Source organism: Aythya fuligula, chromosome 26 (genome assembly GCF_009819795.1).
Source record: "Aythya fuligula isolate bAytFul2 chromosome 26, bAytFul2.pri, whole genome shotgun sequence".
Lineage (NCBI taxonomy): Eukaryota > Metazoa > Chordata > Aves > Anseriformes > Anatidae > Aythya > Aythya fuligula.
This window is the reverse complement of record NC_045584.1, coordinates 747561-768882: the sequence shown is the minus strand read 5'-3', so window position 1 is coordinate 768882 and position 21322 is coordinate 747561. Positions and strand designations below refer to the sequence as shown.

General features: G+C 51.3%; 2 protein-coding genes across 3 annotated transcripts; both read right to left on the bottom strand.

Moving 5' to 3' along the window:
* Nucleotides 1-7017: 7017 nt before the first annotated feature.
* Nucleotides 7018-12199, bottom strand: FAM174C (family with sequence similarity 174 member C; the record flags this gene model as incomplete). The annotated part of the gene is made up of 3 exons (XM_032203909.1): nt 7018-10910; nt 11524-11640; nt 12003-12199. Coding segments are annotated over 3 exons (318 nt in total), but the record flags the coding sequence as incomplete, so codon positions are not given.
* A 5593-nt stretch (nt 12200-17792) lies between these two features.
* Nucleotides 17793-20871, bottom strand: CIRBP (cold inducible RNA binding protein). 2 transcript variants are annotated; one of them, XM_032203489.1, is made up of 7 exons: nt 20817-20871; nt 20048-20156; nt 19851-19957; nt 19346-19484; nt 19153-19237; nt 18953-19020; nt 17793-18533 (listed from the first exon to the last, which is right to left on the bottom strand). In XM_032203489.1, exons 2-7 carry the CDS (start codon nt 20148-20150, stop codon nt 18517-18519), a joined length of 519 nt encoding a protein of 172 aa, XP_032059380.1. In that variant the 5' UTR covers nt 20151-20156; nt 20817-20871; the 3' UTR covers nt 17793-18516. The 2 variants fall into 2 exon arrangements, with proteins under 2 accessions (XP_032059380.1, XP_032059381.1); XM_032203490.1 differs by having other exon boundaries at nt 18953-19017.
* Nucleotides 20872-21322: the final 451 nt, after the last annotated feature.

The following is a 21322-nucleotide window of genomic DNA, read 5'->3' as shown; positions in this document are numbered from 1 at the left end:
TGCCACACCACAGACGGGGACTGGTGCTCAGCATCCGTGCGCGGAGCGTCCCCGTAACAAAGACCTGGTCGTGGCAGGGATCGTAGGCACGATCTCAGCACCAGCACAACGGCTCTAAAGCAGCCACGGCCCTGACAAAGAGCAGTCACGGCAGCCTTGTCCACATCCAGATGAAAAGCAGCAGCAGGAGCCCACCGGCTTGTTTACAGGCAGGGAGGTTGCGGTGAAAACGGCCGGGGCTGGTCCTCGCCGTGACATTTCCCAGGCTGTGGGAGTTCAGCCACCCCTTCCAGTGCCCCAAACACACCTTCACCGGGGGAAAAATGCTCCTAGAGAGAGCTCTGCCTTGCAGCAGGCAGCAGTTGCTCTGAGTCTGGTGTGCTAAGAGGGGTCAGCGCCTCTCTGGAAGACACCGAGACCCCAAAGGTGACCCAGGAGCTGCTCCTGTGCCTCCCGGGGGGCTGCAGAGCCAGCCCCAGGGCCGTGCTCGTGGCGCTGCCTTGCTGCAAGTTTGGAACCACTTCCTCTCTTCCACAGAATCAAAATCAAGGCCAGTTTTACCTAGATGAGCCTTACGCTGGCCCAGGAGATGAAATCAAGTGATGATTCAATGTAAAAGCACTGCCCTGCTCGGTAGTGTTGTGCCAAAACTCAGACTTCATTTATGATCTGCAAGGGCCCCAGCACCCCGCTGCTCCCCAGGGAGCTGCAGCCTGAAGCAACCCCCGGACCACCCCGTGCCCCAGCTGCTCCCCAGGCTCAGGACTCGTGCTGCGTCAGGCCAGGGCGAGAATTTTGCAGAAGATCTGGATGGGAACAAACCTCCCAGCACCCCGCCACCCAGCTCTGAACACCGCTCCTCCGGCTCGGGGCCGCACTTCTCCGCCGGTGCCACGGCAGCGCGAAGCGGAGCTGCCGTTATCTCCATCCCACAAACACCCCCGGCCCTCCCTCCCCTCCCAAACAACACACACGAGAGAGTTTGGGCTGGGAACGCAGCTCTTTAATCTCCGGCAAGCCTTTGACAACCTGTCTCGTCCTGGCTTTTAGCTGTGCGAGAGCTGTTCGCTAATGGAGCATTAACCTTGGAGAGCTTCTGCAATTACTCCAACACTAATTCTGACAGTTTTTGGTGTATCTGTTTGTTCTTTTGACAGGCAAAAGGAATTTCTTTTTAAAAGCTGTTTGATACATTTGAGACCTTCTGTCCACATTTCCTTTTTTTCTGCTAGATGGGAAGGTGGGGGAGAAAGGGTGGAGGTAGGGAGACGTCTTCCTACAGACACAGCAGCAGAGGCACAAGCCAAGACGTTTCCTCCCTCCCAAACCTCCTCCCGCCCCTGCTTTAAGTCACAGAAGCGTTTGGTCTCTCCTGACCTCATTAGGGTAATTAGTAAACCTTTTGAAGCTGGGAGAATGGCTCTGAGCTGTGGGAAAGTGAGGAGAGCAAAGAGCCTCTGAAAGGAGGCGTGCGAGGATGGGGAAGGGGGGAGACAAAAACATCCTCGGCTGAGCAAGGGGCGACCTGCAGAAACAGAGGGGACGGAGCGGGGGGCGAGGGGTGCCGGGGTTTCTGCTCCCCCAGGCACCTCCTCGAGCTGCCCTAAGGCCAGCTGGGACCTGGGCATCCCGAAGGCACAGAGAAACGTGGTGGTGGTGGGCCCGAGGATCTCGCTTCCCTTCCCTGATTTGTCACCGCTGCTGACTTGCCAAAGGGCATTGAGGGTTCTCGCTGTGCCTCAATCCTTCTTTTACTTAAAAAAAGCTTCCACGTGTTATTTTCTACATGGAAAATATTTCTATGCATTAATATTTCTAATATTTTCTACGTGGAAAACATGCTTTGGAGGGAAAGGGCTACCTCTGCCTGCCCGCACAGCTCCAGCAAAGCCAGGCTTCTCCCGGGGACCTCGCGTGCTCCCAGAGCCAGGTCTGCCCCCACAGCCCTCCTGTAACCAACACAGAAAATGCTTTCCATGCACCTATCCAAGCCAGTTGAGGAGCCAAAACGATGACGGTGGAGAAGCTGGAGTTACAATGTGGATAAAAACCTCCGCTTCCAAAAGAAAAAAGCGGTACCTCAAACCTTTGCTATGTATCACAAAGGGCACAAACCTAATACCTCTCTGCATTCTGTAGAAAGAGGGAGTTTGATGTGAGAGAAAAGCAGATTAAAATAACACTGGTGAAGAAAAAAAGAGAGACCAGAATATGCCCTGGCAGCAGACAATGTGAACCAACCGATCCCCAGCTCCTGCTGAGCCTTCAGGTGCACACAATGGCATCCCCGGCTGCCGGGTTTCGGCTCTTCTTGTTCCAGCTTTCCTCTTGCACGCAGAAACGAAACCCACGCAGCCTTCAGGGGGACACTCCGGTGCTCCACAGCCTGGTGAAAAGCTCTGGCAGTGCCCGCTGGGGGCTGAGGGCATGAGCAAGCAGCAGGCGGGGAGCGGGGGCAAAATTGCCTCTGTTGGAAGATTCGCCCCCAGCTTGGGTGTCCTCGGAGAAGTCACCAGATCAAAACCCCTTCCCAGCCCTGCCTGGCTTTCTGGGGATGAAGCAGCACCTTGCCCCCCTGCAACAGCCCGAACCCCCGGCTGCTGACTGATGGCATAGTGCCCATTGGGTTTGTCACCACCAGGACAGCACCAACACCGCTTTTTGCCAGAGAGTGGGTAGCGTGCACGCAGCGCAGGCTGAGCGATGAAGCAAGGAGGATTATTTTAAGTATGCGAGATTTCTTTTTTTTCCTTAAAAGAGCGAGAGTAATTAACCACCAGAACATATTAGCAGCATATCAGGGATGCAATAAATGCTCCATCACTTAGCTGCCTCAGACGAAAGCTGGCACTATTTCCAAAAGAAACCCTCTGGTTTCAGCACGCTGAAAGAGCCGAACCAGCCAGGGCTCCGTGGGAGGCTGTGCATGATGAGCATAATGGTCTCTCCTAGCTGCAAAACCTGCACATCTCCACACTTCCATTTCCTGGCTCCTATTAGCCAGCAGACGGCCGGGTTGCTCTGATTGCAAAGAGAGCAAGCAGATCCCTCGGCGCCAACAGCGACAGTTGCTGCGGCTCACCCCAAAGTGCGTCCAGCACAGAAACACGAGGACCTCAGCAGCAGCTTCCAGCAGGCAAATAAGTTGGGAGGCATCAGCGAGAGCACGGCCCGGGCAAGTTGGGTGCCGTTTGGGTGCAATCTGCTGGCACTGGGAGAGACACAAACCACGCTGGGGAGCCGAAGGCGAGCGCGTGGTTCCTGGGAAGCGGGCGATGTGCTCCAACACGTCAGCCCCGACTCGTTTCTGTGCCCGCACCCCTGGAGAGGGAGGCTGATTAATGCTGCTGGCAGTCCCTGCAAGCACCCCGAAACGCTGGCAGCGCCGACACGGGCAGGGAGCTCTCCGAACCCATCACGAACCCTGCAGGAACAGGCGAGAGCCACGCAGACCCGCAGGAATCCTGCAGCCCGTGGAAGCACCTCCACCAGCTCGGCCCCAGCACTTCTGATTCCTCCTGGTTTCATCTCGGAGGTGCGCCGAAGTCTTATCCTCTCAACAGGTATTCCTGGACGTGGGCTCTAGCTAGCGCCTTTGATCTGGCAATGCAAAGAAGAAAACACTGAAGTGTTACATCTGAGGCGTTCGGCTCAAATTTAATTTTAGGGACATCTTCTCCCTTCCACGCGTGCAGTCCCGCATTAGCATGCACCAGGAGTACAGCAGCCCCTTTAATGTTTACTCATCCTTAGATTGCAAAAACTGTTGTGTGAATTCCTTCTTCAATTAGTTCTGGTACTCCAAAAATAAAAAGTAAGAAATATTGTTCCGTTGCCAGTACGGTTATGATCACTTCTTTCCTTTATACTTCTATTCCCCAGTGTAACTTAAAAAGAAAATGCTTCTCCATCCTCCCCTGCAAAGCCCCCTTTAAAAAAAAATTAAAACAAAACCAACCAACATTTCTGAAGGAAAGGCTTTTGTGGATGAAGTGCCACTTCCATTCACCTTTCCATCGCATAGAGGGAAAAAATAAAGATCAGAAGGAGGATTTAGACAAAAAGCCAACTAAGTAAAGCTAATTTTTTATACAGAAGAATCCTGCTAGTCGTATAGAGGGGCTTTGTTGAGCGGAGCAGAAAAGACATCAGAGGAGGATCTGCAGCAGGTTTTCAAACACTTCCAGCTACCTTCACGATGTGCGGTCTGTATTCCAAAATAAATACAGAGGCAATTTTCAGAGCACCCACGGTGTGTTGCAGGGTAAGCCCCCCACGTTGCTCACAGCTTTTGGCCAGTGCAAGCCGCCCACACCCTGCAGAAGGCTCCGAGGGGGCTTGCTGGGGCTGGAGCCCCCAGAAACTCCTCCAGAAACTCTCAGGGGCACCCACCACCAAGAAGCCAGCTCAGCTCCAAAGCCCTGCAGCAAGCACATTGGCAGCAGCTTGAGCAAAAGGCTCGGGAGGGCTGCCCAGGACCCCCCCTGCTCCCTCCCTGCTCGCTTCCCGGGGCTGCCCCAAACCCTGCAGCCCCACGCAGGTCACCACTTCGAGAGCTTTCTGCAAGTCAGCCTTGAGGAGCACCCCTCCTTTTCTCCCTATTTCACAAACGTGGTGTCTAAAGCACAGGTGAGATTGCAAAACACAAGCACAGCGAGCAGAACAGGGTGCTCAGCCCACAACACCCCCATGCACAAAGGGGTTTGGGTCCTCAGCACGCTCATGGCAATGCCAGCACCAGCTGGGAGGTCACCGACCAAGGGACATCTCCCAGCACAAATGGGTCCACTCATCACAACCATTTCTTTGTGACACTAAAGGAGGCTACCTGCTTGACAGAGGGCTCTGAAATCCCCACATGAAACACCCTTGGCGTTTCTTACATCTTCCTTTTTTTCATCTCCCTTTTTTCCTCCCCGGGTGGCCGGAGGGGCTCGCACCACTTCTCCTGCACAGCCAAGGGAAAGCACACACAGACCACAGCCCAGACCTGCCCCGACAAACCCCAGCTTTACAAACGAAGCTTTTCCTAAAGAAGCGGGCCTGAGCACAGACAGCAAGAGGAGCGCTCTCCTATGCCAGCGGAAAGCTAAGAGGTGTTCCCCCCGCGGGCTGCTGCCGCAGAGGTGATTTTGCACTTGGCGGAGCACGGCTGCGAGGTGCGGCGCTGCCGCAGCACACGGGCGAGTGAAATCAAAAGAGCTTACCAGCACTCAGCGCGCGGCCTGCAGCTCCCATTTCAAGGGAGGAAAATTTGCATCCAAAGCACCGAGAGCACTTTAACTGGAGTTTGAAATAAATTCACAGCAGATGCACGCCGCCAGCTCGTGTCTGTGACCAGAATCCCAGCCGGCGCCTGCCCGGACTTCTCCCCAGCAGCACAGAGCAGGGCCAGAACAGGGTGAGGAGGACAAACATCTTCACCTCATCCAGCGTGCACAGGCCCCAGCCATTAGTCCTATTAGTGCTAATTAGAGCTACCACCCCCCTCAGCCCGAAAACGAACCTGCATTTTGTTTCCTTCCCCTTGCATCTCGCTCCTCAGCACCCCGCACGGTTTTACACCCGCAAAGTTTTAAAGCCACGAAGCCGTTCTGCCCAAATGGCTGCCCTGATAAATGTTCTCCGTACGTTCATTAAGCACGGCAGTTAATTTTGCACAGCCTGCTCCACAGCGTGCCAAAGGGCGCTGCTGCAGCACAAGCCCGTGCAACGCTCGCTGCGGGCGTTTGGGCTGGGAGCCGTGGTGTGGAGCAGGGGGAGCGGGCTCTGGGGGGGGTTCGGGGGGGGCTCTGGTCCTGGTGGGCTGGTGCCAAGCCTTGGGCCAGCCCAGGACAGCTCCGTGCTCTGCACAGACAAACCTCGCCCTGGCGGTACCGAGCAGGATGCCTAGGGGTTAATTCAACCAAATGAGAGCATCTTTAAAGTGCGGCTGCCCCAGAATTGTAAAAAGCCCTTGCAGGCAAGTACCAACAGGGCGAAAACCGGCTGAGATGGAGGCAGGGGGAGAGCAGCACCCGCAGCTGGGAGAAACCTTCTCCAGGCTCAGAGCTCTCGGAGCAGGGCCCTGCTGCTCCCTGCAGGGGTCTCATCCCCTCAGGACGCCTGCATCGGACCCCCAGGCAGCTCTGGAGGGAAGGTTTGCCTCTGGAAGGCATGGCGAGTTCTCCTCAGCCTCACGTCTTGCCAGTGCCCCGCGAGCAGGATGCTCGGTCTGCGAGTGCCATCTACAGGGTTCCCCCTCTCACCAGCTTCTCCTTCAGCTCTGCTCAGCTCACGGCGTGGCAGGAGCCTGTGGCAGGAACAAGTACGGTCAAACCACGGAGCAAACGAGAGCCCCTTCAGCCCCCGGCTGTGCCACCCTCCAGGACCAGCGTGAGGCCACCAGTGTCCTGCAAACAGCCAGGGAGGACACAGGGACACGGCCAAGAGCAGGTCGGCAGAGTGAGACGCAGGAAACGTGGCTTCCCTTTCCTCCAGTGCCGCTAATCTGCATGACCGAAATGTGCAGAGCCACCCTCGTTTGTAAAAGGGATGGAAAGCAGATGTTTGTACCCGGGAACGCCCTTCATTTTGTTAAAAGTTTAATTCTTTGCGCTGAGGAACTAGGACAGCCCCCCCGCCATCTCCCAAAGCAATAAACAAAACAAAACTTGGCTCTTCTGCTGCGGAATCACCCCTCCAGGGATTCACTTAGCCTTCTGTACAAGAAAAGGGATTAAGGGAAGAATAGGGAGGAAGGAAAGGGAGGAAACTTGAGGAAGTGGAAACAAACCCTGAGATGATCAATGGAGGCGAGCACTGGGCGAAAAGGCAGAAGTGTGACAAGACAAAAATAAGGCACAAAAAGGTGAGGGCGTAACTGGTACCACGCAGAAAGCAAGGCGGTGCTCAGCGAGGGCAGCTGAGCAGGGAAAGGCTCCAAAAAGGCTCCATCCCATGGGTTCAGCAGCAAGCCAGGCACGTGAGGCAGAATAATCCCAAGCGCTGGCTGCCAGGCACGCTGCAACGGAGGAGTCGGGTGAAACAGAACAGTTTATTTCGTTTGTTCCGAGACACAAAGGAGGGGGGACGCTGTAAACAAAAGGGAAGTAAAACAATCAATCAATACAGGACTGGTTGCTATTTAAAAATAAATCAACGATTCAAGCAGGAGGGTGAAAGACTAGCTCCTCATTTCTGAGAGCACAGACAACACAATGCACTCAAGTGCTGTTTTATTGACTTCTTGGCAATCTGCTCATACCACAGGTCCATCTCCCAGCACGTTGATGCTGCAGATCCCATTCCAGTCACATGTACAAATGAAACAAAGCAGAAGAACGCTGTTAACAACAGAGACCCGATGCTCATATCGCTCTCAGTCAACCTCATTAACCTCAGCAGACGTGCCAGTCGATTTGCCTACCAGCCCAACACCAACAGGAGAGGATTCGATACAGCCCTCCGAGAAGATCAGAGAGGCAATTATGTAAACTTTAGAAATTAGGCTTTGGCTTAAACAACAGTGATTGTTTCGAGCAAGCTCCGGAACAGTCACCAGTGAGACGGGCAGGCCGGTGACCGCGCAGCATCGCAGGGCACCGCGTGCTCCACACCCTGGGTCCTTGCCACCCTGCTCCCATCGGCTCCTTGGTCCCATCATTCATTAATTTTTTTTTGGCACAGACTGGCAGGAGCCCTGCACAGGCCAGCAGGAATGGGCTGCCAGAGCCCACAGCACCTCCCACCAACATCCTGATTTGTTCCAGAGAAAGAAATCTCAGCAGCAGCTGGCGAGGCACCAGCCTGCCCAGGGACAGGCACACGCACGAGCACAGTGCCCGATGCCACTCAGCTCCAGGATGGAGACATCTCACATGCAGCTGGCTCGGCACACACGTGCGTCTGTTTGCAGCCGTGTGCTGAAACCTGTTCTGAAAAACTGCATCGAGTTCTAACTGCTGCAAAGGCTACCAACACGGATATCACACGGAGAGTAACTAAAACTGCAGCTGAAGTGACTACTGAACTGCTCTCATGTTAGGAAAACAAAACGCAAGGCTTAAAAGCCACTGTTATTAGCAAGACCCCCCAAAGCCTGCACTGGCCGCGCACCACGGGTGTGCTTTTCCACCTCTGTGAGGAGAGGCTGCTGCAGTACCTCCAGTTTATTTTTTCCAGGAGAAGCAGAGATGAGTGAAGCTGTGCTGAGCTTTTGCTCCTACATACATAATCATACAGCTGAGCCGTGCTGATACATTTGTACTTGAAGGAGTCTCAGATCTGTAACTAGCATCTTTGTTTTCTCCTCTTAGAAGATGCCTTTAACAATGACTTGGAGCTACTCCACATCAAACGGAGCGGGATTGTGAAGTTGTGGCCTGTGAGGAGCAAAGCCAGGCTACGGACTGCTCCCGAGGCACAGGGTGGCTCAGCAGAAAGTGGAAATCGCCACCCGTGGCCATGGACTGCAGCTCACACTCATCTCTAGCCAGAACAGCTTCAGATTAAAAGCGACAGCAATCTGACATTGCAGCTCCAGAACCAGTTTTTCATTCTCCGGATGATGAAACTCTCTCCTTTAAAGAGGGCCAGCAGAAGGGCTTCTGAAAATATGTACGTGGTACATAGGTGTCGGGCCAGCACACCCTCTGGGCCTTCAACTTAATCATCACTTGCCTGTACAGCACAAGAATAGGGACCTCATTACACACTCTAGCTGCATCCCTCTGCATCTTTCCCTGCTCACATTCTAAATACCTACTACAGCAAAATCAAATTCTATCAAAATTATTTTCATGACAGGACCTACAGCTCGAGGTCCTCTCTTTGATCAAAATCATTCAAACTGTTAACATTAAAAAATCATTCCCTCCTGCAAGGAAAGGAAACTTATAAATTGCTAAACCCATCTGTCCAATGAAGAGCAGAGCCTAGAGAATGATCAAGTAAATCACCTCCGCTAAAGAAAGACCAGTGAACGCGTCAGTCAAAACGCTGTGCCGGGGCATGTCAGCGGACTGAAAGAGTCAGGCTTACCTGGCTTGGGCACAATGCAACAGAGAAACAACTTTGTAAAGGGAATTGAAGAGCCAAAGAAAGTTATCAGCATGTTCATAGACCTGCCAGGCTGTAGAGGATCAAGGAAGCTACACTACCACGAATCAAACAAATCAGCTCTCTGATCACCCAAGGGGCAGCAACGGCCAGATCTAGCTATTACCGCTATCCTCAGCGAGGAACGCAGCAAAGGCTTTCATCTCTGCATCAGCTAAACAAGCAGAAAGTACCTAAAAGAGGCATGAAAGGATATAAATGATATGAAATTAGGGCACATCCAAGTGCGGCGTTCACATGACAGCATTACTAAAAATATATATATATTTAAAAATCTTTTGCCTGTGTGCAAGTCGGAGCTGCCAGCACCTAGGGTGACATTTCTCCAGGAAACCTCTCGGAAATGCTGCCCCTCGCACGGGTGAGCACCAGGACCACACCGCTCCATCAACACCTCACGAGGGATTTTGGGGAAGCAGCCAGACCCCGAGCTCCCAGGTAATCGCAGCGAAACCATTTGTCATTGCTACCTGATAAAGGCACCCTTCTGCCCCACTCTGTTAAGCATTTTGTCCCCTTATCTAGAGGATTTGCTAACCAAAAGAAGGGAGCCTTACTTCAGACATTCTCAATTTTCACCGTAAAGGTAAAGTACATAGCCTTAAAGTTGCACCTCTTATGGAGGGAAATCCCTGGCCCGCAGGGTAACTTCCCTCGGGTTCTCCTAACAAAGGCACTACCAATTTTGGGTGGAAGAAGGGCTTAAGAATGCAGGTCTGCACTGCCCAGTTTTCCAAGGAATGACCCTCCCTTCCTGGCTGAAATGTGCTGTGAACAGAAGCACTTTGCAAGCAGTTTTCACCATTTTAGCAGTAGATCCACCTGACAAAGACATTATAACACAGCCAAGGTTTGGTCCGACATTGTAAGAATCCAGATATGGACACAAGGAGCTGCACAGAAACCCTCCAGTTTGCTGGGCTGACCTCAGGCAGAGCTGGCAGCTCAAAATCCAGAAGCTCGGTAGATGTCACGCATTTCTCCAGTAAAAGTACCATTGCAGCCCCTGAGACTCACACTGGGGCAGAGCAGCCTGCACACTCACAGCCCTACAGACTACACAGCCAATATCTCTTGGAGAAACACCCCTTTGGGCCAACTGGCACATTTCATTTGTAAACATCTTTGCTCTGTAAACCCACGTAACGACCTGTATTATCAGGTGTAACAGCTAATCCTGCAACTACACAAACATTGATGCATTTAACTCACTGCCCTTTCCCCATACTGTTCTGTCTGAACTAAGGAAATGCCACCCATGCCCAACACTGATATAAAAGACAACAAAAGCTCTCCCAACTCCACCATTAGATGCAGAGCTGATTACAGAGACGCTTACTAAAGAGGTTGCCTGATACTGCATGAAGGGAAGAGGATCAGCCTACCGAAGGAACCCGCTTGCCTGATGCTTCAAGCTGACTGCCACAGTCAGGAGAGAGAGGGATATGAGCACCCTTCAAGTACCGATAGGCCAGCAGACTCAGCTGCAGCACTTGAGTCCAGAGCCATTAGATTTCAAATGCTGAGGATTCATCCAGGAGTCACATTTTCCTTAGTGTCTCCCCGTGCAGTTGGCAGCACTCAGCGTAGCATCCTTTAGCTTACAGCTCCACCTTTCCCCAGAAACACATATAAAGGAAACAGGTTTGGTCCCCTTTCCCCTGCCCCAGCTACCAAAGTGTTTGTGCTTTTAATAGTCCTTATAAGCAATTATAAAAAAATAAAACTTGAGCATTGGTAAGGTGATTCCACTGATGGACTTGCACCCCCGTGGGCAGTCTTCACAGTTGGTGCCACTGATCCCAAATCATCTGGAAAAAAAAAAAACAAAACACAACACCCAGCATCAGAGTGAGCACATACAACTTGACAGATCATTAGCAACCTCAAAACAGCTGGGGGAGCTGAGAGGCCAGAAGCAAGCCATGCCTAGCTGACATTCCTCCTCAGCTTTAAGAGAATATTCTCCAGAGAATCAAACTTGCATGATCCAGGGAATGAAAGCACATTGCTATGAAAGCAGGAATGAATGCCTCAACAGGACCATGAGTTTAGCTGTGCCTTGACATAGAGGCAATTCCCCCATTTGGGAATCAGACAGCTTTATTTCCATGCCAGTGCAGGGAGCCTCAGACGAGGCCACGAGGGATGCGTGTCCCTGCTGCTGGCCTGCTGAGCACACAGCACAATGTGGTGCACCAAACACCAACTGTCTGCGAAACCAGGACAGGTGCCCCTCGGGGTGCTGGTCAGGAGATGAAGAAAGGCAAAATAAAGTCCATGTGCTGACACAGAAAGACCACAGGCAGCAGTTTCATTTCTGCAGAGCTGGTTACACGATCTGTGCCAAAGCTTCCACGCTTTCAGAAAGGATCCTGTTAGTTTCTCGCGAGGAAAAGAGAAGCACAGGAGATGCCCGCTTACCGCCTCAGGTTCCGCGTTTCAAACACTGTGTCCTCGTCACTGTCGAGCGAAGCCATCTCTATGTTCTCATCGTAATTCGACAGGAGGCCGTATTTCTTCCGCTGCGGCTTCTTCAACCTGAAATTAGTTTTGAGCTCCCTGGGTCCCTCTGGTCTAGAGCTGAGGGCACACAGATGGCAGAGTGAGTGCTCCGTCACCTGCATCACAACAGGTTCATGCAGGGATGGGGCCTTATGGCTCTGTGGGCACAACAAACGGGACTGGGAGGCTTTTTAGCATTAATTAATAGTGGCGTGAACATACGGGGCTGTTTCCCCTGCCATAGGGAAGCATCTTTGTGCAGCTCCTGGCCTGGCGGAGGAAGGGGAGCCAGGGCAAATGGGCACAACCCAGTTGGGGGGGCAAACTGGGTACTGGGACAGGACAAAGTGGGTACTGGGATGGGACAAACTGGGTACTGGGACGGGGCCTGCACTCACCGGACCGCCCGCAGGAGGAAGTAGAGCGCAGCCAGCGCGGACAGGGCGCTGAGCACGTACAGGGCCCGCTTCAGCACCGGCAGCCCCAACCCGGGCAGCGGCCCCGGCCCTGGCCGCGTCCCGTTACCGGCAGTCACCCGCGGCGCCTCGGTGACATTGAGCGGGGCCAGGGCTGTCGGGGTGGCGGCCCTGCCGCCATGTAGCAGCAGCAGCAGGAGGAGGAGGAGGAGGATGAGGAGGAGGCAGCGGGGCTCCGGCCGCAGCATGGCCGGGCGGCTCAGAGCGGTGCAGGCGCAGGAAGGCGGCGGGGCCGTGCTGTGCAGTGCAGGCACCGTCCGGGCCCGGCGGAGCCGCACGCGGCGTTCCGGGGCAGCGCCGTTCCGTGGGGCCCTGGGCCGGTGTCAGGCTCCCTGCATGGGGCTGGGCTCAGCGGGGCGCTGAGGAGGCTGCCCTTCATCTCCCACTACCGCCACCGCGGCCCTCGCAGCCCGAGACCCCCGTCACCGCCGCCACGTCCCCCTCAGAGCCACCCCGGCCTCCTGAGGGCCGCCATTTCCCCCTCACTGCACGACTCCTTCGCCCAGGGGTGCCGTTGCTCCTCAGAGCTGCCATTTCTTCTTCGCCACACAAACCCCAGCCTCAGGGTCTTTGCTCCACTTTGTCCCCTCACACAGGGGCAGCCGCAGCCCCTCAGGTCCTGCAGAGCAGCAGATAAGGGCTCGTAGGATGTCACCAGCCGTCCCCTCGGCCTTGATGGGAGCCCATCACCATCCCGGGGGGTGCACTTGGTGGGGGACAGCGAGCAAATCGCAGCCAACCTTCCTCCCAAAATCCCCAACTCTCACAGTGCTGAACATTTAAAACCACAGCACAAGAGCTCCCACGCCCCAGGTGGTTTATAAACCACCCTAAAGCATTGCCCTTTTGGGGAGAGGCCAGAACTGTCTGGGCATATCAGACTCGTACAAAAATAACCCAACAATTCCAGCCTGGAGGGGGGTCACCCCTCCCAGCTCACACCAGTAGGTGTCACAGCAGCCCCATGGCACCCAAGCACCGTCTGGGGATCACAGCTGCATCTTGCATTGAGCCCCTGCAGCCAGCTATCCCCAGTTACAGCCCGAACCCAGCCCAGCAACAAATCATTAATGCAGCGCTGTAATTAGCGATGCCGAAATAACATCATCTCAAACTAGGCCTGTTTTCACACCTATAATTATTTTTGCTTGTGTTTAAGCATCTAGGCAACCTATATAGGAACATACAGGTCTTTCAAATAATGCTTTGTAAGTAGTTACAGATTGAACTTGTTTAAATTTCACCTGACTGCATTATTATTTAAAGTCAGCCAAAGGCTCTCACACTCTCAGTCCTATATTTAATATCATCCTCCATTAACATATAAAGTGCAAATTAAAAATTACCAGATACTGCCCCCAAAAATGTATCAGCGGATTTAACTAGAAGCACTGCTCATTTGGGTAATTTGAAAAGGTTAAAAAAAAAAAAAAAATAGGTTCCAGGAAGTAGGCTTCATCATCATTCCCATTCTGCATGAAGAGAACACCCCCAGGGCTCCTGTAGACCCTTATCACTGCACAGGAAATTGCGATAGAAAATTGCCATGTCCGTAGTAGGGCAGCAAACCCTACATGCTGAATTCCTTTGTGCCTGGGAGTCCCCAACAAGAAGGAACACTTCTTAATAAGAGCAAGTTTTTAAAAACTAGAGTTACCCATTAATTTAGCTTATTTGTAGCAGCTAAGTGTCTGGCCTCCATCACACCTGTCTGCTCTGTGGAGCTAATTCAAGCAACAACAGAACGCAGACGCCTCGGTGGGGCCATGTGCTGGCAAGCAGCTACAGCTTCCCTTAATAGTCAGGCTTTACACCACGGCCTGGAGAACACACAATCAATCCTGCCCTTCAAATACCACGGCAGTAATTGTTACCAGGCTCAATACCCACAGCTGCATAATTTCTTCAGGCACTTAGGCTGTACGAGCAGACTTCTTTTTTGCATAATAACGCTGCTTAAAAGACTATTCTTCAAGTGGGACTTAGCATAGCCAACAGCAAGAGAAGCAGCTGTTAAAGATGGAGGGTTGGGGTGAAAAAAAAAAGCAGGATAAAGCAATCAAATTTGTTAACACAAAGGTAGGCAGGACGGTAGCAAAGAGAACCAGAAACCCTCTTGGTGCTTTGTCCAGCTACCACATTGCAGTCTCCTGCCTCATTCTCCGCAAAGCTGCCAGAGATGCATTCACAGCTGTCAGCCTTTCCATCGGTACAAATCCTTATTGAGCTGCCACATTTTGAGGATTTAAGCAAGAATGAGACCTCATTTTTCATGAGAATCAGGCACCTGCATCAATTCAGTGTGAAGCAATTGAGCGTGGTTACAGTGGCAGCGGGTCTCTCAGGAACGCAGCATTCATGTTGGAGCAGGAGCCCCGTGCCAGCCATCAGCCAGACCAGGACAGAGTGGAAAAAGTAATTTAAGCTGCTTCCGCTCTGCTCTATAGCACAGCAAGACACAGGTCTAACATTTCAAGGATGACAGCCTGAAGGGCAAAGACCTTTAAGGACAGTTTGGGTTACAGTGTGATGGATTGGAAAACATCCTCCACTACACAGGGAAGAAGAGTTCGTGTAACCTGAAGCATGCAAGAAACGAGTCAAGGACAACTGAAGGAATTCAGCACCCAGCACTCATCTGACTTCATAGACTTTGTAGCAAGTGGATAAGAAAATCAAGTTATTGCATGCATACAGAGGAGGAACAAAAAGGGCAGTTTGCTTTGATGCAAGGTAGAGAAACCCAAACTGCAGTTAATGAAATTGCAATACAGTACCTTAATTAAACGAACACAAGTGTTTTAACTCCTGCACTAGTCTTTGCAAAATGCAGTAGCCATTGCAAATAAAAGGCAACATCTGCTGATGTGAGTAGATGGCAACCTTTTTATTAGCCATTCTGATCCATGGAGTCAAAGAAGTCCATACAAAATCGCAGATTCTCCAATCGGTGGCTTACAAACACTTCATCTGTGGCTGAATTTCCGATTCAGTCACTAGCAGGAACTGCTCTCTCCTCTCTTTAGACACAGAGAAATGTTTTGGCACTGCAGTAGCTACTTGCAGTATTTTAAAGCTTGCCAGCTGTTAGGAGTCAGCTTTCTCACTGACACCCATCCAGGCAGCTCAATTTACCCTGCTCCATACTGGGCACCTTCCTGGCATTAGACTGGTGGATGCACTTACCATCTGGTTATCTACAGAGCACAACTCCACTTCTGGAAAGATTGTGGAAATGCTATTGTGCTCTAAAGGCCTTTGGAAAGCATTTGATATGATTTCCCCCCACTTCCAAAATGGGGCTGCTGTATTAATGCCTTTTAAGGAATCACTCAGATCAGGTAACTGCACAAGGTCATGACACCACCCTCAACTGGTACCCTTTTTTTCCATCTTACTCTATGTGATCCTAAAACCTAAAAGGCAAAGCCTGTTTTTGAGTTACAAATACCCACTTCATCAATACGGGAATCCTAAAGCAGCTCCACCTTGAATCAAGTACTCAAAGACCAAGCAGCAGTTGCAGGCAGGTGAATCTCACATGCCAGCTGAGAACTGAAATCTGTGAAATTTTGGAAACATACAGCCACTTGTACAAGTAGCAGAAACATCGCATTTCAATTTTCATAAGCAAAAGTTAATTGCACTAACATGTATGGAAAGAAATCATTCCTTATCCAAGCTCAAAACGGCTTTTAGCGTTCAAGTGCTAATTAGACTTCTGCATTCGTTACCGTTTCAAGCATTCCTCAACTGGCAGAAGCAGCTTCTCTTCTGCACAAATATTCATCGTTTATGTAATTACTATCTGACAGCTCCCTTCAGATGTAGCCACTTCACTACTGAAGTTTTTACAGATGCACTAACAATGGAATTACATTTAATTCAATGTTACAATACAATTTAAGTTCTTTCGCAAAGCTGACCTTACAGACAGGCTACCTTACCTACCCTCTGTCCACCTCCCCACCAGAACATTTTTTGTAGCTTTAGCTGGGCAATACACAACAAGTAACTAAATTTTTCTTGTATGCCTTGGCCGCAAACTAATATTCATCTTTTTTTCCCCACAAAAGTACTACAAAGATTCATTTTTTTTTCCACATTCCAGTATTTTATTCTAGCTCAATTGGCTTAACTCCTTGATCCATTGACCTATATAAAAACCAGTAACAACACTGCTTAAAGCTCTTCATCTCCACTCCAGTCTAAGGTTGTCCTTCTCGGTCTTCCCTGATGCAGTTCATTGCTGAAATAAAATTAAGACAGTGAGTTTTAAAGGCATAGGCTATGAACATTTCATCTTGAAGCTACTGAAGGCAGATTTTACCACTTAAAGAACAGTGCTGTTAAAAAGTAAGAGAGCCAAGCCTTTTGGTTCAGGAAAAGCTCCTGGGATGAAGGTCAGACTGAAATAAGATGTTACCTGGCTGGCAAACCCGCATCTTGGTCCTGCTTCCCTGGAAGGAACGCTCTCCTTGCTCAGAATCCCCACTCAGCATCCGTGGCGAGCGTCCATCTTCTCTTCAGCCTGCCAAAGCAGAGGTGCATTAATAATAACATAAAGCAGAGCCTTTACATCGCCACCCACCTCCCCCAACACAAGTCACATCATATACGAGGGTTTCACAAGCCATTCGCTGAACCCATCACATCACAGAAGCACAGTCTGGGAAAACTGTTCCGGGGCTGGCTGATGCCTTTGATATGCCAGCCAATGTATCATTTGATCCCTAAGCAGAGGGTTAACCACTTTGACATGGCTGCTTAGGAAGTGTGGGCTATGGGAAAAAGTTAATGGCAACAAGTAGGATGGCAAAGAAAGCTACAATTAAAGTGAGCAACTTAATGAAGTCTAGAAAAGAGTCTCAATAGATGAACACATATCGAGTCAGGGAATTCGGTTTCCCATCTTGCTTCCATACCTACTAGCAAGACATGACTGCATGCCCAACTCTGATCTGTGGAACTGAAGTTGTGCCACAAGCCAAAGGTTGCATACGGCATGGGTTAAAATTTTTCCATCAGTTGACCAAAATTGTCAAAGGAATATTTCACAGGTACATTAGACTTTCAAATGAGCTCTCAACAAGAGGAAGGATGCGGACATGAGCAAAAGGAGTTACCTCGAATTACAGGACTATTTCCACATATGAACTAGCCAAGAGAGCAGCTTTCGTCTCAGAGGTTTCTGTTGGAGGCACAACACTTCTTTTCTCCAAGGACACTGCAGTTTCCATATGCTAGCAAAGAATTCTTAGAACTTGTAAGGCAATGACAAAGCTAGCTAATTACGGCAATTTACCTACCATTGAACACTCCACCAAGCTAGTAACTAGTCCAGTTACTAAAGGACTAATTCCTCACTACAGCTTTTCAGTGCAGGGTATTTCAGTATTTTAAGGAAACATCCATTATCCTCACTAACCCTGGCATTCCCTCCACTTCTGCTGACTTTGAGTACTACAACATCCTGAGGTATATGCTTTCAGTCACCTGCCTCTACAGACAAGTTTTGACTATTCTTATGTGAAAGTATGTCGAAAAATTCACATGGAAAAGACCGGTTAAGATTAAATTCTAGCAGCTGTTCAGTACATCTGGTTTGCTCTTGTACTATTCACTGCTTTTCTCCTCTCCTCTGGCATCCTAGACTGTTCTCCATCTTCAAGGATTGTGTTGTGCAATGAAATGTAAATGTCAGGAGCAGAGTTCATTTCAGACGGTCTTTTAATAGGCTTCGTAAAGCCAAAGAAAACTGTATACAAGAATCCTTTACCACTTCAAATACAATATCAATGGAATATGCATATTTCTTCCAGTAAAAAAGGACAATATAAATAAACATTTTCAAGAACCTCTTTTATGGTAAGTTTGCAAGTCTACTTCTGGGTAATTTACATCATTACAACAGTAAAAATACCGTTATGCAGGTTGAACATACAAGCGAGTTTCTCTTTAGATATATCAAGGTGGTTTGCCTTCCAATTTGTACCCAGGCTGCATTCCTACCTTGCTACACTAAAGGAATGTTACAAAAGACGAAGGTAATGCACTTAAAAAAAAAAAAGAAAGTCCACAGCTTGTTCAGCTTCTAGTGAACATTGAATTAAAGGTCCTTTCTATCTCAAAAGAAACTGAATTGGGGCCCCAACTTTAAAAAAAACGCCTTGGCTCATCATGAAGGATAAAATAAAATCTGAAGTGCTTTCAAAAAAGATTAAAAACACTTGAAAGCAGAGCTTTCTTAAAGAAAAGTCTAATTAGACCATCTTATATCAGAAGCTGTCAGGCTGTGTTTGACAAGATTAGAACTGATAATACTACAAAAGTGAAAATACAAGTAGATGTACTACACAATAACGATTTCAGCGAAGCTCCAAAAATCTTTATAAATACAGCCATTGGAAGGACGATCTTGAGTCAGGAAGGATTTTTACTCGTTGTGTGTAGCTGAGGACAAGAAGCAGGCACAATTGTAAAGGCACTGAAGCATAGACAAGTTCCAGCATTTTACTCCCTTGCATTATTCCAGAAGCTAGTGCGCTACAACGTCAGAGAATTCCCCCACCCTTGAATAAAGTTTGTTAGGGCTTCTGAGTTTTGGCTTAGTCTCAAGCTCGAAGAACGTATTTAAAAAAAACTTGCTTTGCCTTAGATCCAAGCACTCCTACACATGCATTACAAATTAGAAATTTAAATGGCACAACCACGTCCAAAGCCTGACAGATTGGTTCTTACGGGCAAGAACAGAAATAGTGGCACAGTCCAACTGAGCCTTACAGTATTTCCAGACTTCAGAACAGGGTCAGAAGATTTAAGAGAGTTCCTACAGCAACGTACGCATCATTCCCATTTGAACCAAGACTTACCGTAACTGTCATAGCTGTCTCTGTAGGATCCTCCTGAAGACCTGTCACCATAGCCACCTTGACTCCTGCTGTTAAAAAACAACCACATGCTTTGTATTTGTTCAACGATTTCTGCAGCCTGTTGACATTTCCGGCACACAGGCAATGGACATCAAGAGCTTTATTACAACAAGCCACGGCAGGAGTTGTGACAGCATTACCTGCTATTATAGTAGTCTCTGGAACCATTATATCCTCCACTTCTGGAGTCAAATCTGCTTCCGCCATAGCCTCTGTCTCCACCTCCTGGAATAGAAACCAGGTTATGGTTTTTCTTTAGCATTCTGACAAATGCCATCATCATTTCAAGAAGTACAAGTTCTCAAGGAGTACAAGTCATTCATGCACACTCACCTCTGGAGAAGCCACGGCCCCGACCTCTGCCGCCCCGGAAAAAGCCTCTGCCCCCAGAAGAACCCCCTCTGTATCCACGAGATCTGTTCTCTGATGACTTTCCGGCTTGATCAACTCTGATCTGACGTCCGTCTACAGACTAACAACCACAAAACACGCAAGTCAGCTTGCTATTTTACAGTAATACACCGTTACATTTAATTAAGCACTACCAGAATTGACTAGTTTGTATGAAGAATGGTTTTATTAAATGCCACAGCTAAGCCAACTATGAAAGTAACCCAACTTTCAAGCAGTTGTCATTCTTTTTGTAACTGCATAGTTAAAAAACGCTGTAACACTACAAAACTTTAGTAACACACACTCTACTGCATTTTTTTCTATTTTTTGTTAGAATACTAGTATTTATCCATTTTTCCAAGCAGTATTGAACAGAATCACACCTTCCAAGCTTCAATTATGACCTTTTGAAGTAAGAAAGAAGTCAGGTCCAAGGCCTCCTTACCTTTCCATTCATGGCCATCATCGCATCTTTAGCATCATCTATGTTTTCAAATGTAACAAAGCCAAAACCTCTGGATCTTTGAGTCTCTCTGTCTTTCACCACAACAACTATAAAAAGAGAGAAAAAATGCACACATCAGCACCTGTGCAACCCCCGGGACCGACCAGCCACCGCGGTACTGGGTGCCGCAGCCTTACCTTCGGAGATCTGTCCGTATTTAGAGAAGACCTGCTCCAGCGACTGCTCGTTGGTGTCAAAACTCAGCCCGCCGACAAACAGCTTCCCCTCGTCTGATGCCATCACGACCTGCAACGAAGCCACCGCACCGCGCTCAGCGCCGCCCGGACACGCATCCCCACCGCCACAAGCGTTAACCTCGGCCCCCCAGCAGCAACCTGGAGCCCCCACCGGACCCAGCTCCACCGAGTGCCCGCTGCGGAGCGCGGGGGAGCCGCCGGGGCCGGGACCCGTTGCAGAGGCCTCCCCCCGAGGGGCCCGGGGCCGCCCCGCCAGGCCCTGAAGGCCGCGAGGCCCCCGTCAGGCCCGGGGGCGCAGTGCGCATGCGCGCCCCCATTGGGGGCCCCCCCCCCCCCCCCTTTCGGCGCCGACCCCCGCCCGGCCGCGGGACCCCCGCCCCTCCCTCCCGCCCCGCCCCCCCGCGCAGGCGCAGTGAGCCGCCCCTCCTCCCGCCCGCCGCCATTTTGCACGGCCGAAGCCCGTCGCCATTTTGTTTCCGAGGGCGCCCCACGGCCCACCCCGCGCCCCTTCTCCCCCGCAGGGCCCCACCGGGACGGCTCCGCCCGGCCCCCGGCTCCCACGAAGGGCACCCACACCCGACCGGGAGCCCGGCTCCGGAGCCCCGTGCCCGGCCAGGCCCGCTCCGGCCGCGCAGCACGGCCGGCCTCACCGCCCTGACCCCCCCCCCGGGCCGGCCGCAGCCCGCCCATGGCGGCGGGGGGCGCTTACCGGTGCTGCGGAGCCGCAGGATCCACGCAGCGCCCCCAAAGCTTCAGCACGATGAGCGCCGAGGCTGGCGGGGCGGCGGCTTATAAAGCCTCGCTCTGAGCCACGCCCCCCCTCATGCATATGCAGATCGAGCCGCCGCCGCAGGGCGGGGCGAGCGGCGCCGCCGAAGCGCCGCCGCCTGATTGGCTGGCGCCTCATTAATATTCATGAGGCCCCGCCGCGCGGCGAGGGGAGGGGGGAGCGAAAACAAAACCGCGGCGCCCCTCCCCCGCCCCCCTTCCTCCCACGTGGGGGTGGGGCGTGGAGGCCGGCGCTGATTGGCCGCCAGCGCGGCGGCCGTCGGCCGGGAGAGCCCCTGTGAGAAGGAAGGAAGTGGAGGCAGCCGATTGGCCGCTGGGGCCCCGAGAAGTCCCGCCCCGCCCCGCCCATTGGCGGCCCGCACGTCGAGGGGGCGTGGCGGCGCTGCCCCAGTTTCGCGCCCTTCGCAGCAATGCGGCGGCCGCAGA

Bases quoted from the DNA above. Each gene is read 5' to 3' on its own strand.
- CIRBP (XM_032203489.1), bottom strand. From the start codon at position 20,150: ATGGCATCAGACGAGGGGAAGCTGTTTGTCGGCGGGCTGAGTTTTGAC. The intron at 19,958-20,047 runs GTAAGGCTGCGG...CTCTTTTTATAG, and splicing joins ATACGGACAGATCTCCGAAG to TTGTTGTGGTGAAAGACAGA. The intron at 19,021-19,152 runs GTAATGCTGTCA...GTTTTTTAACAG, and splicing joins AGAGACTACTATAATAGCAG to CAGGAGTCAAGGTGGCTATG.